The 14,795-nt window shown below is 41.0% G+C and overlaps 1 protein-coding gene across 3 annotated transcripts in view; it reads left to right on the top strand.

Annotated features, from left to right (window-relative positions):
• The window catches only part of LOC107381755 (A disintegrin and metalloproteinase with thrombospondin motifs 7), a 195,738-nt gene that overhangs the window by 148,836 nt on the left and 32,107 nt on the right, over window positions 1–14,795 (top strand). Inside the window, exons 17-22 of one of the 3 annotated variants that reach the window (XR_008559369.2) lie at window positions 4,081–4,207; window positions 6,527–6,740; window positions 9,794–11,401; window positions 12,915–13,067; window positions 13,294–13,467; window positions 14,606–14,698. Coding sequence is in view for 2 of the 3 variants with exons in the window: in XM_070554887.1 (XP_070410988.1) it covers window positions 4,081–4,207; window positions 6,527–6,740; window positions 9,794–11,401; window positions 12,915–13,067; window positions 13,294–13,467; window positions 14,606–14,635 (2,306 nt within the window). In the remaining variant the exon portion in view is untranslated. Of the gene's footprint in view, window positions 1–4,080; window positions 4,208–6,526; window positions 6,741–9,793; window positions 11,402–12,914; window positions 13,068–13,293; window positions 13,468–14,605; window positions 14,770–14,795 lie in introns of those variants that run through there. The other 2 variants (XM_070554887.1, XM_015953607.3) reach the window with 2 other exon arrangements.

Here is a 14,795-nt window from a genome sequence, read left to right on the forward strand (position 1 = left end):
TTTTTGAGATACCAAATTTGGAGTTTTCATTAGTTGTCACTTATGAATATCAAATTTAAATGTAATGAACATTGGAAATACATTGGTCTGTGTGCATTGCATGAATATAATGTACAAGTTTCACGTTTTGAATGGAATTACTGAAATATTTTCAACCTTTTGATGATATTCTAATTTACTGGCCAGCACCTGTAGATGTTCTTTGTTACAATGTTACAATGTTCTTTGCACTGAATCCCTCTCACAGGAAGTGATTTCAGCAGTTTAATTCTTGATATTTTTAGTACCTGGCAGAATGAGTCATTTCAGGGCTCTGTCACCTTAAAAAAAACAAGTGGCATCTGGTCACGCCCACCCATCCCCACTCTGCTATAAGCGTAGAAGCTCTGGGATCAGCGAGGGGCTTTGAGTAGAGTCACAGCTCCTCCATCAGCAGCTCTCAACTCTTTTTTAACCTATGCTTGTTCACTCTGATTCATGCTGTATTTCATTCAGCAACCAAAGTTAAAGTCAAGTTATAGTCCCATTAGTCATCATCACACACTGGTGTGATTACATCTCTGCATTTGGCATATCCCCGTGGGGAACAGCAGTGTCTGCGCTCAAGAACAATTTGGTGGTTTTACCCCCCCAGTCCAACCCCTTAAAGCTAAGGGTGTTTCTCAGTGTCAAGAAACCTCACCTTGTTGCCTTGGTCGTTCCCCGGTTGCCTAGGAGATAGGTCATAAGAAACCGCCAAGGCGTGTTCCATTCGGTTCCAACGTTCATGTTCTACCGAGGTGTCTGTCCTCCGTTTGTTAGCCATTTAGCTAACTGAGCAAGGATACATGTGAGGTACTTTGTTGCCTTCTCTTGGTCAGAAATTCCCAGAATACCGTGTGGTACTTTCAGAAGGTTGTGGATCAGGAGCTGGGACTTTAAATGTAAGTCAACTAATTGTAGCTATCGGGCTGATATCTAAAATGTTTTTAGATCTAAACCAGTTAGCTGTAGTTGTTTAGCTGCTTATTAGTTGCAGCTTCAGTGGCTAGCAGGTAGTAACTCGCTTACATATTTAATTTAACCAATATATACACAACTACAAAAGTTAAAGGCTACATTTATTTTGAAACTTATATGTATGAAAGATAACTTCACCTCATGTGTCACGAGGTAAGTCTGTTTCGAATTACCATTTTCTTTGACCAAGGAAGGACAGTGTCCTCAGAAGCAAGGCACCTTCCCAAGGAAAGGTGAGGTTCCTTGGCATTGAGAAACACCAAGTTAGGGAGGCATTGGAGCTCACTTTTAAAGACTTTGGTATGACCCGACAGTGGATTTGAATCCCGATCTCCCAGTCCCAGGGTGGACACTCATACCACTAGGCCACTGAGAAGGAGAACTACACATGTATGTGACGGACAAGTTCTTATTTATTGGTACAGAGTCTCCAAATGTCTTAATACAAACTTCACTCCCTCCAGGAGTCATTTGATGAAACATTTCACATCTCTTTGTTCTGTTCTGTATTATAACTTTTAACTCAATTACAACAGCAAAAGAAAGAAGTCAATGTCAAGTTTTGGTCAAATGAAGACGCACTAACCCTTTCAAAAGTGTGACCCGTGTCTGAACAGGGTAATGTTCTTAAAGGTGCATTCCAGTCTGAAGAAGAACCATTCAGCTCTGTGCTTTGATGGATCTTCAAGGACCATCGCCCAGCTCACCTGAATCAAATCTGATTGGGCCGTTGCTTACAAAGGCAATAGGCTGCAAAAACTGTAGAAGAATCCTCGTTTTTGACTTTGATCCATTCATGCTGCTGTCTCTTAAAATAAATGAAACTGCATTTATTCAGTCAGTCTTTGTACCGTGTCCCCCTCATCGCCACAGGGGTTCTCTTTAATCCCTCTCTTCAGAAATAGATTTAAAGATCCCCCTAAAAACACCATCTCTTTGCCATTTATAGATTATGTTTCATCACAGCAGCTATGTCAGGATAGGATTTTTCTGTTTGATATGACCTAACATTGTAGAGAGAACGTACCCTTATGTGCCTTAGTGATCACTTTGGAGTTTGAATAAAATAAATGTTCAGTCAACTGCATGTGTGTCCAGAGCTCAGCTGTGACTCTTTTAATACTGCTCACAAAACAGATGTTTCTTACACGAAAGGAGAGTATACCTTTTTCTTGGTGCTAGGTGAGCTCTCCTTCAGAGCTAAGTGTTACCCGCTGATCACTAGATCATCACAGGTTAAGGGTACAGAATATATTTTGGTTTGTAAATTTGAAAAAACAAACTTGTGAATTATTTTCAAGTTGTCTTTATTTCTCACCTTCTCCAGGTATCTGATTTTGCATCTAACCTGGTAGTGCTGACCTTTAGAAATATCTGTGACGGTGTAAATTAGATATCTAATGTGCTCCGTGGCCTTGAGGATCAGTGCAGAGGGGTTGCTGGTTGTTTCCTTCTTCAGTAGAGTGAAGGTCCTCTCAGGAGGGCTGGAGAGGGATAAAGAGGGCGGGGTGGATGAACCTGGCACGGCCTGAAGAGAAGAGTATTCAGGTGTGCTGCTGCATTCAATTCTGTTTGAAACTCAGAGTCACCTTAGGTCTGGTACTTTCTGAAATGTGTTTCTGAATTGCCATGTTTTTATTTCTCACCTTGACAGAGTTGTGTGATCGATGTACTTTATCTCTCTTCACGATGGGGCTGGAAGTCCCAGTCTAAATTACATGAAACTGCTTATTCCTGCACACAGGCAAAAACCGAGAAAAAATAGGAGTGAGCTATAATACACTAACAGACTGCTACAGAAGAGCAGCTGTACTTTGAAGGAAAACTCTCACCCTGAACACCATCTGTTCTCACTCCTGCCTTCTGGAAAAAGACGCAGATGATGTTAGAACATCAAGCTTGTACGTGGAGCTCTACCTCTTTAACCGGTTTTGTAGTTTCCTCAAAATAAAAAAAATAAATAAATACATTCTGCACAAACCCTAAATGTATTTTTTGCCCTTTAGTGGATATACCTAAATGCAACAGGTGGAGAAAGACGACGATGTTATAGTTTTATTTAATTAAATATCACTAGAAAAATTAAATATATACTCATTATGTAATCGTTCAAAAATTGTTCAACTAAAATCAAATTCTATCCTTTACATGAATCCAGCTTTATAGGGTTGAGCTTTGACATTTTTCTGTCTATCAAATATATTTCCTTCTTTTTAATTTTTGGTGTTAAACACGACAAAGCTTGCCAGATGGATAGACTTCATCGGTTGTTTTACGAAATTATGAACAACTGATTTCATTTTGGAAAAAGGTTCTTTAATAGCTCTCATTTATATTAATTACATACATTTAATTTGAAATATGACGTCTGAAATTTTTTAAGTTCCCAACTAATAAAAAAAATGTCTGGGTATATGACAATATGACAATGACCTGAGGCACACAGACAGGATAACCAAGGAGTGGCTCCATAAAACGCATATCAAGGTTCTGGAGTGGCCTAGCAGTCTCCAGACCTAAATCCAACAGAAATCTTTGTAGAGAGGAGATCTGTGCAGTGTGTGCAAACCTGCTGATAGTAAACGTTTTACATCTGAAAGGCTTCTGTACCAAATGTCAAAGCTTATTTTCTCATGTGTTCAAATATGTATGTACAGCAGTGCAATACAAATACAATTTTTAAATATCAATGATTTCCTGCAATGATTTTAAATGTTGTCTCTCACAGTGGGAATTCAACCACAATATGGATTTCAGATCCCTCCATGATTTCTAAGTGGGAGAACTTGCAAAACTGCATTGTGTTCAAATACTTACATTCCTCACTGTACGTTAGCTATAGTAACAAACAGTTCATCATCCCTTCTGTCCTTTTCTGCCTTATTAAATCAACACAACAATATTCATTTGAATTAAATGCATTTGATTTTGAGTCCTCTGATTTGAAAACATCTCACTGAAGCTACTTTTTTTTCTATCTTACCTGAATGGCTTGTTTCTATTGTGTTTGTCTTTTTTCGCTTATGCAGCAGTAGGGTTAGAGTTCTGATTAAGAGGATTTCCCTCCCATTTGTGTTGCAGGGTTTCAACAGCAGATTGTTTACTGTGTTGAGAGGACCACGGGGATAGCAGAGCAGCATTTGTGTGACTCGTCCACTCAACCAGACAACAACCAAACCAGCTGTAACAAGGATCCATGTCCAGCCACGTCAGTCTTTACAAGGATTTCGTTTTTCACGCCAGCAGCTTTCACATTCACATTCAGACAAAGCAATTTGTAGTTATTTAGGCGGAATGGCAGCAAATTGTGTAACAACTGTTTTGTGGTGGTCTTAAAATGTATATTTATTTATTTATACCTTAAGATCATGGTTAAGACCTAAATCACAGGACGATGATTGGAGCATTTGGAAGACTGGAGGTCAAACAACCACCACTCATCAGATGTTTTATGCACCAACATATATAATGTAGCTTATTGACTTGGGATAAATTCAGTGGAGAAACTCAATTTATTCTCAGCATCAGACTTTTTGGAACATCCTAAGTCAGCATTGCTTCTGTCACAGATCCCACAAGTCCATCAAAGGATATGACCACGTTGTCCATCGTTAGGACACCACTGATGCTAACTAATGAGAAGAAAAACAAAACACCAGTAATTTGTGATTTTACATAATATTTTATTACAAAAACTAAACAGTAACTTTGCATTTGACATCCATTTTAGAGAGTTTTAATTATTATTTTTCTTATTGATCAGAAGAAGAAAAACACAGCATGTCTCTAAAATCTCTGAAAACCTTCTTTTTGTTTCGAAAACTTCTACATCAATAGTGTGCATTTAATTTAAATCAAGATCATTTTATAGTCAATTATTTAAAATAATATTTAAAGAGCAAGTTCACTGAGAAGCAAATTTTTTGTAATCAGTTACTCTGGGTTTAACATGCAGGCTGAATGTGAAAATTGTCTTGTACACCTTTAATAGAAAATAGGGACACGCTCAGAGAAAAGCCATTCAATTCAATTCACACTGTAAATTAGCATCCATGGACCCATCTTGGCTCGCGACGGGGAAGGCTGTCGCTGATTAATGTCACTTAAACACTAGCATCGTCTCCACTCTGCCTGCCCCAGCCTGGCCGTGTTCATCCCACAATGCCTTAGGAATGCAGATGCGATTGAACACATGGGACGGTCTGTGGCCTGTGATTTCATGAGTGCATCTCTTGAGCACGTGGGCGGGGCAAAAGAGCACAGAGAAGTCCGAGGTGTCTCCATTATTAAACAAAAGTGGCCACTGAGAAGTGGTGCGTGCGTGCGTGTGTGCATGCGTGCGTGCGTGTGTGTGCGCCCCTCATGCGCTCCTCATAGCAGTGTGAGACAGAGCAAAATGGCTTCAGTCAGAGGCTCATTAATTCCACAGCATCCAGAATGACCGCGCATACGGAAACCCCCGCAAACTGATTCTATCTGTCAATCGGAGGCTCATGTATGCATGATTTTGAGCCGGCCAATCAAAAACAACAGTTGGTATGTCACCATTGTTTGGCTCCAGGCAGACTACCTCGGGAAGAGGGCTGAAAAGAGGTCCAGTTTCGCACAGGAACATCCAAGGCTACCTAAATGAGAACACCCCAATCCTGGTCCAGGCAGAGTAGAGCACATGCTAGTGTGTAAGTACCATTAGCGTCCAGGATAGAGCAGAGCACGTCTCAGCCTGTAGAAGGTAACTGTTAGCATTAGCAACTTTACAATAGAGCAGAACTCCTTCAAGCTTGTTATTTGTGGAGATAAAACATCAACATTGCCAATTGAACGGTGTCAGTGGTAGAGTTACATTCTTGTTAGCCAATCAATGGCGAGATGTTCATATACTGTACATCAGAAAATAAGACCCCAAATCCTATCATGCTGAGCTCAAATCTGCTCTGGCTCATTTCTAGTTCCTGGAACAAGAGCACCAGTGTTTTTTCTCCTCACGTTTGACTCAGAAGTTATTAATTAATTCTAGAGATCACCATAGATGTGTTGGAAAAAAAAGAGTGAACTTGGTATTTAACTTTTTCTATTTGACTGGCCTATAAAAGTGCAGTGTGTACCTGACTGCGTGTTTCAGTTAGCCGGTTTGTTTTCTTTTAAACCAGAATACTAAATGAAAAATGATCCAAGTTTGTCGTGTAATTTTTGTCCTTGAGCCAGAGCTTTACGTATATTACTGTCATCCACAGCACACGTCACAGTTGTCAGGTCTTTTCTTTTTTACATTTCCTGTCAGCCCCTTAGTCAAACTCACCCCACCGTGGGCAGAGTGAAACCTGACACCTCCCTATTGACCAGCTACCCTTTAAAATGACACACTAAGGACATTTTGTGCAGGGAACAATGAAAGCCGTCTCACAGAATCTTTATGAGATGTCCATATTGGCAAGTCTGCATTTACCCAGCGGTGATACGCTGTCATTTGTCTCTCAGGAATACAAAAAATTGGAAATCTTTGTATCTTTTGTGCCTGTTTGTGCAGATGGTTGGTTGGAGATTGGCATAAATGTTCAGCTAGCTGTGGGAGCTCAGGTCTGGCTGAAAGGACGGTTCTCTGCATCCAAGCTGTGAGTGCAGATGAGCAGAAAGCTCTGGATCCGGGTGACTGTGAGCATCTTCCCAAACCTAAGTCCATATCCGCCTGCAACACACACATCCCCTGCCCAGCAGACTGGATCACTGGCAGCTGGTCAAAGGTCGGTGCTGAATGTGTTCACTTGTGGTGCCTCAGAAGGAAAAGGAAATGCAAATTGCATTGCATGTAAGCAAAAATAGCTCACATTTTACATAAAGAAAATCTCTCTTCTAGTTTCTCTCTGAATTACATGTACTGTGAGCACATGTGAACATTTTATTCCAAAGTTGTGTGCTGAGAGGTTCTGGCTTCAAATTATCTGCTCTTCACTCTCAGCAGTCTCTCCAGACATCACGTCTCCACATCTCTGGACATGATTTCAAATGAATAAATGACAGTTAAGATGCGTCATCAAAACAACTTGTTACCAGGTGTTTTTACAGCACGTGCAAGTTATAAAAAGCTCAGCCTCGTTATTTACCTCAGTGCCTTTTGTTTTCAGACCTATGCTCATTATGTACCGTCTCTCAGGATAGCTGGGTCCATCTGTGCAGTGACTCATTGCACCCTAATGTTTGGACAGACTGAAATATCAATACTCCTGCTATACAACTGGATTCAGGTGTTCATCTTGCAACTGGCCTGAACTTTCATAGCCTTCAGTGCTTTTTGCTCATTTCTGATCATTTAAAGAAGTAGTCCATCTTGTTCTGTTTGATATGAATGGTCTGCATAGCGTTCTGCAACTTTTTCATCTGGGTCTGATGTAGTGAGTGTTGCTTATCTAATCACAAAATAGTTGCATAAGACAAAATGTTCACCGCTGTTCGTGGCATCTCAAGGATTTACATTCATCTTCTCACCATATGAAGGCTCCTTTGTCTCAACCCACTATTTCTGGCTCTTGCTAGAAAATGTGGACAGGTTTTTGTGCTTTAGTTTTTTTTTTTTTTCAAACATTGCTTTTAAACAAGAGTGCATATTCAAATAATAGATACCATCACTCTGGAGCCTTTTTTTTTCTTACACTGTTACTAAAAGATTAATATGTTTGGTCAACATGCTAAACTAAACGAAAGTCAAACATTAAACACACTTTATTTTTGTCTTTCATCAAAAATACAACAGCATATTAAGGCTACAAAAGGAATTAAAAGAGGAACATTTTTGTTTTGTAGTTAAAAATGTTTCAATAAAAGTTTAACCATTATTTCCAGAACAGAGTCAAAATAAAAAGTAAAGGAGCTTTCCTTTGTGAGATAAACCAGCAATACCACTGGCAAATAGATGGATGGATGGATGGATGGATGGATGGATGGATGGATGGATGGATGTGTAGCGTTGGCAATCTACATACTAGAATTAATGCTGTTTGCTATCAGTTTTGTTCGATTCTGAAGAAGATCAAACGAGCTAGCAAATGAAGCTTCTATCATATATAAATATCTAGGATATTAATATATTCGATAGAAGTTCATACGCCAACGAGCTTGGTCTATATTTAATCCAAAGATTAATTTTTAATTTAAGATATTTAAATTAATAGCAAAATGTATTTATTGAATCAGAAGCTGAAAGGAATCTTTGCTTATTCAATAACCAAATATATACCATTCTGTGTTTCAATTCAAAGAAGAGTCAGGTTTAAAAGTTAAGAATTTATTTCTAACAATGTTAAAGATGACAATTTGAAAATGACTATTTGTAACAGCTTGAAATTAACCTTGGTATTAAAAGCTTTACCTGTGTCTGAATGAAAAGCTAAAATGAAATGCGAGGTTTGGATGCGTGAATGATATCTCAGAAGATTTCTTTCAGAGAGAGAAACGTGTTCTGGGTGGAAACGTTGTTTTGCAGCTAACTGAATTGTTTCTTAGAGAGAACAGCATCGGACACAGTCTGTGTTCTACCTCACCCAGTTAGATGACCCTCTGTGTGGATCCGGAGGTCAAAGGGAGGATGTTGTCAGCCTCAGGGTACTCGGTCAGGTAGAGAAGACCCGAGTGAAACCGACTCTCTGGTCCAAAAGTTGTCGCAGGGTACACAGTGTTGAGCTTGCGTCTGGCTCAACTCTGAAGGAGTTTTGCGTCAGCTGGTTACAGGTGTTTATTCGGAGCAATTCTATTGGCATGACAGAACAGCTTAGTAGAGGCTTAGGCGGCCGACCCTCGTCCTCTGGGATAACTCTCGTCACCACGGAGAGTATCTGCTTGGTTCAAGAACTGAACTTGAGCGGCGGAGATTTGGTTTTAACAAAACCTCAGAACACGCCCTCTCAGCGTCAGAAAGCTTTTGTTATGGAGTAAAGACATGTGAGGTGGTTAACTTTTACCCTGGGTTCAGTCCTGCATGAGGTGTACACGTGCCAATGACCTTCTGGTTACTGATCACACATCACTGATTATCATAAATAATAATTATTATTAACCCAAAGAATAATAAATAATTTCAGTAATTAAATACATTTATACTGAACCATGATGATTATTTATGATTATTTTATGATTGTAATAAACAGTAAAAACAGTTTATTAAAATTATTATCTTAAAATTATTATTTCAAAATCTTGAAGTGTCCTTCATCTTGGGATGGAACCGCAGCAGCAGACAGATAAAAGATGTTGTTTAGCAGACTGTCGTCTCCTGTGATGGATAATCTGTGGAACAAAAGTTACAGCTCGACCCAGCTCCAACCAGCTGGGAAAGTGTGACCTTTGGGTCACAAGTATGAGGTCATTCATGTCGCTACAGATGGAAGTTATATTATACAGCATGAGACTTGCATATTAATTTTAAGGTCAAGGTCAGTTTTATTATAGCATATTTAAAACCGCTTTTGCTTCACAGCATGAGACGCAGAGTATAAAACAATAATAAAAATGAAATAAAAAGCAACCAGATTCAAATAAGAACAAAGTTAATAAAGGTAGAAAATACCTCATCTGTTCCTAATTAAAATATTGCTCATAAGTTTCAAGGTTCAAGGTTTGTTCATTTATCTCTAAGGGGGAAACTGAGTTGCAATTGAGTTTAGGCTAATTATTGCTGGCAAAAAAAACAACATTTACTTTTTTACCTCAAATTGCGCAATGTTTCACTTTTTTATCCCGAACAAACATGCCTCTGTACGTAACTATTACTAAACACCATGTTTCTGTGTATTTCTTCCTGTAGTGTTCACAGACTTGTGGAACTGGATTCCGTCACCGTAACGTTACCTGCTCCAGAAACACAGGGGCTGATTGTGACCCTCAAAACAAACCTTTGTCTGCCTCCACCTGCAGCATTAAGGATTGCACACAGATTGTGGATAACTTTGGGAGTATTGAGTGGTCAGGAAGTGGCTGGTCCAGTAATGAAGTGTTTAATGAAATTAACCCCATTCCTGAAGATAAACCTCCTCCTAAATTCAGCATCTCCAGAAGCCAGCCCCGAACTCATACTGACATCATCGAGGGAGATTTCCACTACCACAATAACATCGAAAACAATGAAAATACTCAAAAAATCAGTGTTCATGTGGATGATTTTTACTATGATTATAACTTCATCAACTTTCATGAAGACTTGTCCAATGACTTTGAAAGCTATGGAGAAGTATCAGAAGGGAGACATGGATCCAGTGATCCACAGGAAACCAAACCAACCCAGAGGGAGAAGGAAAGAACTCTTACTGATCCTACAGTCTCAACGGTCTACACTCTGAAAACCACTGACCATCAAAGCACAAACAAAGGCGATGAAAAAAGTAGTGCCCAAGACGATTCTGAAAATCTTAATGATTTCCTATATGACGATCACCTTCTGCCTGTGTCTGTCACTCACCCATCACCACCTTCTCCAACTCTGAGTTCACGAAAAGTAGAAGAGGGTAAAGGTCTCCTGTGGGCTGAAAGCACAAGCATAACACCTGGACCGGCTTACAGGATGAAGCAGCTTGAACAGGAGGAAGTGTGGGGGCAATCTGGGGAAGAGGCGGAAAATAATGATGATAGTCCAAGAGAGGAGGAAAATCAATCTAATAATTTCACTGTGACCCCAACACATGGTGCTCCAACTCCCAGACATAAAAACACCAATGTTGCTGCATATCAAGAACACACGGAGAGTCCTAAGCTTTTAGACTCTTCCATTCTTGCAAATAAAACTCAGGTTATAACTGAACTTTATGAAAATTCTTCAGAAATACCTCTAACAACAAGTCAGTCTGCAGATTTAAAAACTGCTTTGGACATAAATCAGGATCAGGTTGCCTCTAGTGGCGGTAGCATGTGGGATAGCAGCTCTGACCTCAGTACAGCGTCCCCCCCCTTTCCCATTCCCCATCTAATCTCAGGTAACATAGCCACATCTCCCACATCTGCTGACTCCACAGCTTTAACTGGAACAGAAGCCAGACCAGCTCCAAACCTTCAGGGAGTCACAGAGGTTCCTCTGACAGATTTACAGACCGCTACAATGGAACATACGCATCCTTCACTTGGTGATACAACTGGAACAGATTTCACATTCCAGCCATCCTCATTTCATTTAGCTGATTTAGACTTTGATGAAACGTTAATTCCTTCAGTTGTGAGGAGCAGCATTAGCAGCCATTCCAGCACTTCAACAGTCACGTCAGCCAACTCTAAACTCAGATCAGCACAGCACATGAAGTCACCGACACCTGCTGCTTCGATTCTCCCAACCTCTGCACCGAGTGAGCGGCTGAACACGGTCCAAACTTCAGCCTCCACACAACTCAGTGGAGCTGCTTTCTGGATTGCTGGGAACTGGAGTGCTGTAAGTAATACGTGTTTTAAATGCACATTTTAAAACTTGTACCGAGTTCCCAAAGAACAAATTTAATCAGACATATTTTAAAAATTAATCAAATGTATAAATAAAGATTTGCTGAAGATGCTTTGTTCTGTATCACTCGCTTGACTCACTATATAAACTTTTTGAAAATGATAATTCTGTAAAACACAAGCTCTGGAGCTGTCTGGTCTGCTGATGTATGTTTCTTTGAAAACCAGCAGGTAACATGTTGGAGAAATGTAACTCACTTTAAAGGTACAATAAGTAAGAATTCCATCCACCCTTACAGTATCGTCTGGTTATCTGGAGTCGGGTCACGGAGCACCAGGCTAAGCAGGGAGGTCCAGATTTTCCTTTCCACAGCCACTTGGGCCAGCTCCTCCTCCCAAGATGTTCCCTGGCCAGCCGAGAAAAATAGTCCCTCCAGTGTGTCCTAGATCTTCCCTTGGGTCTCCTCCTGGTTGGAAAACCTCTCCAGGGAGGTGTCCAGGAGGCATACTGACCAGATGCCTGAGCCACCTCAACTGGCTCCGCACGACTTGGAGGAACAGCGGGTCTACTCCGAGCCCCTTCCGGATGACCCAGCTTCTCACCCTATCTCCAAGTCACTCTGCAGTGAAAACTCATTCTGGCCGCTTGTATCCGTGATCTCGTTCTTTTGGTCACTACCCACAGCCCATGACCATAGGTGAGGGTAGGAACGTAGATCAACCAGTAAATCGAGAGCTTCGCCTTCTGACTCAGCTCTCTCTTCACCACGACAGACCGGTACCGGCACCAATTCATCTGTTGATCTTGTGCTCCATCTATTTCTCACTTGTGAACAAGACCCTGAAATACTTAGACTTCTCCTCTTGGGGCAGGACCTCATCTCTGACCTTGAGAAGGCATTCTACCCTTTTCCAACTCGAGACCATGATCTCGGATTTATAGGAGCTGATTCTCATCCCAGCTGCTTCCCCCTCTGCTGCGAAAAACTAGCAAAACCTGGAGCTCATGGTCTGAGGGAGTCAATAGGACATCTGCAAAAAGCATAGACCTGAACAGATCCCCCTCAACACCTTGGCTGTGCCTAGAAATTATGTCCATTAAAGTTATGAACTTTGTGGGGGGCATTCCTGTCAACACGCCTCTTCAGGTCTAACTGTTGAGGGAGTCACCGGAAGGAGTGATCCCCAACACCCCTTCCAGGTACTCCACTCTAAAAATATCTCAAGCTAATATTTTTTTAGTTACCAAGAACTTAATAGTACAGAGAAATGACTGAATATTGTGAAATAATAACAAATAAGACTCTTAAGTTTTCTACCCCCCGCAAGACAGGACATGGGGAAAAAAAGAACTTCCTGAAACAGGAATGCGAGTGCTTTTTTATTTTTCCCACAGAGATCAACTCACAAGGCATTCATTTATACTAGAAACCACTCCAAATGTTTTGGAAAAAATGATTGAACTTGGTCTTTAAGCTCTGACTTTCTGTAATGTTTGTGGACAGTGCTCCACCAGTTGTGGTCTTGGTGCTATCTGGCGGACCTTGACGTGCAGTACTGGTTCAGAGTCTGACTGCAATCCAGCTAAAAGGCCCGCGCCAGCTCGACAGTGCTACCTGCGCCCCTGCTCCATGTGGAAGGTCGGGGAGTGGAGTAAGGTGAGACTGCTGAATAGATTACAGTTTGGCCAAATAATATTTAAAAAGTAATTATTTGGGTTTTGTAAAAAGAGTTTGATATATTCAGGTCAAGCCAAGTCTGCTACTAGCATTGCTGTTTGGATCAACACTCTGCAGGAATTCTCGCAGCTTAGATGAACGAATGCATGCAGGGAACAGCCGATCCTTCTGTTAATCGTAGGTCATGCCACATTCTTTTCCCCAGTGCTCCAAGAACTGCGAAGGTGGAATTAGATTTCGAGAGGTCCAGTGTTTTGACCTGAGGGATCAACGAGCTCTTCGACCTTTCCACTGTCAGGCGGTGTCCACCAGGCCACCATCAGAGAAGCCCTGTAATGCTCAGCTATGTCTGGACTGGTACACCTCCTCCTGGGGTCAGGTGAGTGAAATGTAAAAGCTCTATTAGAGATGTGGTCTATCTAGGCTCTAGTATTCCAACAGGACTACATGAACAGTAATGTGGGGTAAATAGACTGCGTAGTTGCATGGTATACATTTTAAAGTCATTATTTTTTGTCTATATTGAATGAAAAATTATAATTTCAATAGAAATTCTGACATGTGCATTTTAAGGGGGTTAATTTCATTATACTAACACACTGTTTAAACTTCATTAAAATGTAGTTTCATCTCTATTTATGTTTACATTACACATCATTTCATCAGAAACCGAAATCCTCCATCTTTGAAGTGTCAGTCATAATCACATCCTTATCAACCAGCGGGCTGCTTGCTTCGCTCGCTGAAGAGACTGCTAAAGTCCATTACAATTTCTGTCTGGGAAATTGGCTGTGCTCCAATCTGGAGCATGGCCACATATTTTTGCATTATGGTAATGCAAACCGTGTGGGTTGGACAGCAGGAACAGGAATGGTATTTTGAAGTTGCTATATTTGTCATGAGGTGATTTGTTTGGGGAAAGAAAAGTGCAAAAACAGTCGAGAGAGAATGAAAGAGCTGGAGTAGCAACAGTGAACCTGGAAAAACATTCTTTTTCTCACGTATTTGTAGCAATAAACTATCTTTACTATTAATAGTAAACTTCTAACGTTTGCACAGTTGGGAGGGTTACTTGTAATTAGGAATGGGCACCGTATTCGGTACTTTTTGCAGAACGGACCGAATTCCATGATACCGACCGAGGGCCGATTCACTTGACATGAAACGGTGCCTTGTTTCGGTGCCTTTCCTGATTCAGATGGCAGAAGACGCTACATGCACGAGTGCGTAATGACGCCAGACGCTGTGTGAGCGAGCCCTCCAGACAGAGTGAGGTGAGCTAGCGAGCGAACAGCATGGCGGATAAAAAGCGCTCCCAAGTCTGGCTTCACTTTAATAAATGCGACAATGGAGATTACGCCCGCTGCAACTTGTGTGGCATGAAGTACAAAGCAACCGGTGGAATTTGAGGAAGCACCTTATGAAACACAAAATCTTCCTCAAGGCCGAAGAATGCACAATCTTTGATAGCTTAGCTAGGCCTACACGCACCGACGTCACATCTGCACCCTCCCCAGCGAGCTACACTGGTGAAACGACTTCAGTAGGGGGTGGTGACAACAGCAACAACGATTCAAGTGGGGCATCATCGTCTTCATCAGCTGCAGCAGGTAAATAAACTGTGTAATCATGACATTAGCTTGTCATTTTTGCTTCCATTAACATTGCAGTCAGATAATTTCCCTGTGTTTTTGTAACGTTAATGCT

The sequence above is a fragment of the Nothobranchius furzeri genome, chromosome 9, assembly GCF_043380555.1.
Source record: "Nothobranchius furzeri strain GRZ-AD chromosome 9, NfurGRZ-RIMD1, whole genome shotgun sequence".
Lineage (NCBI taxonomy): Eukaryota > Metazoa > Chordata > Actinopteri > Cyprinodontiformes > Nothobranchiidae > Nothobranchius > Nothobranchius furzeri.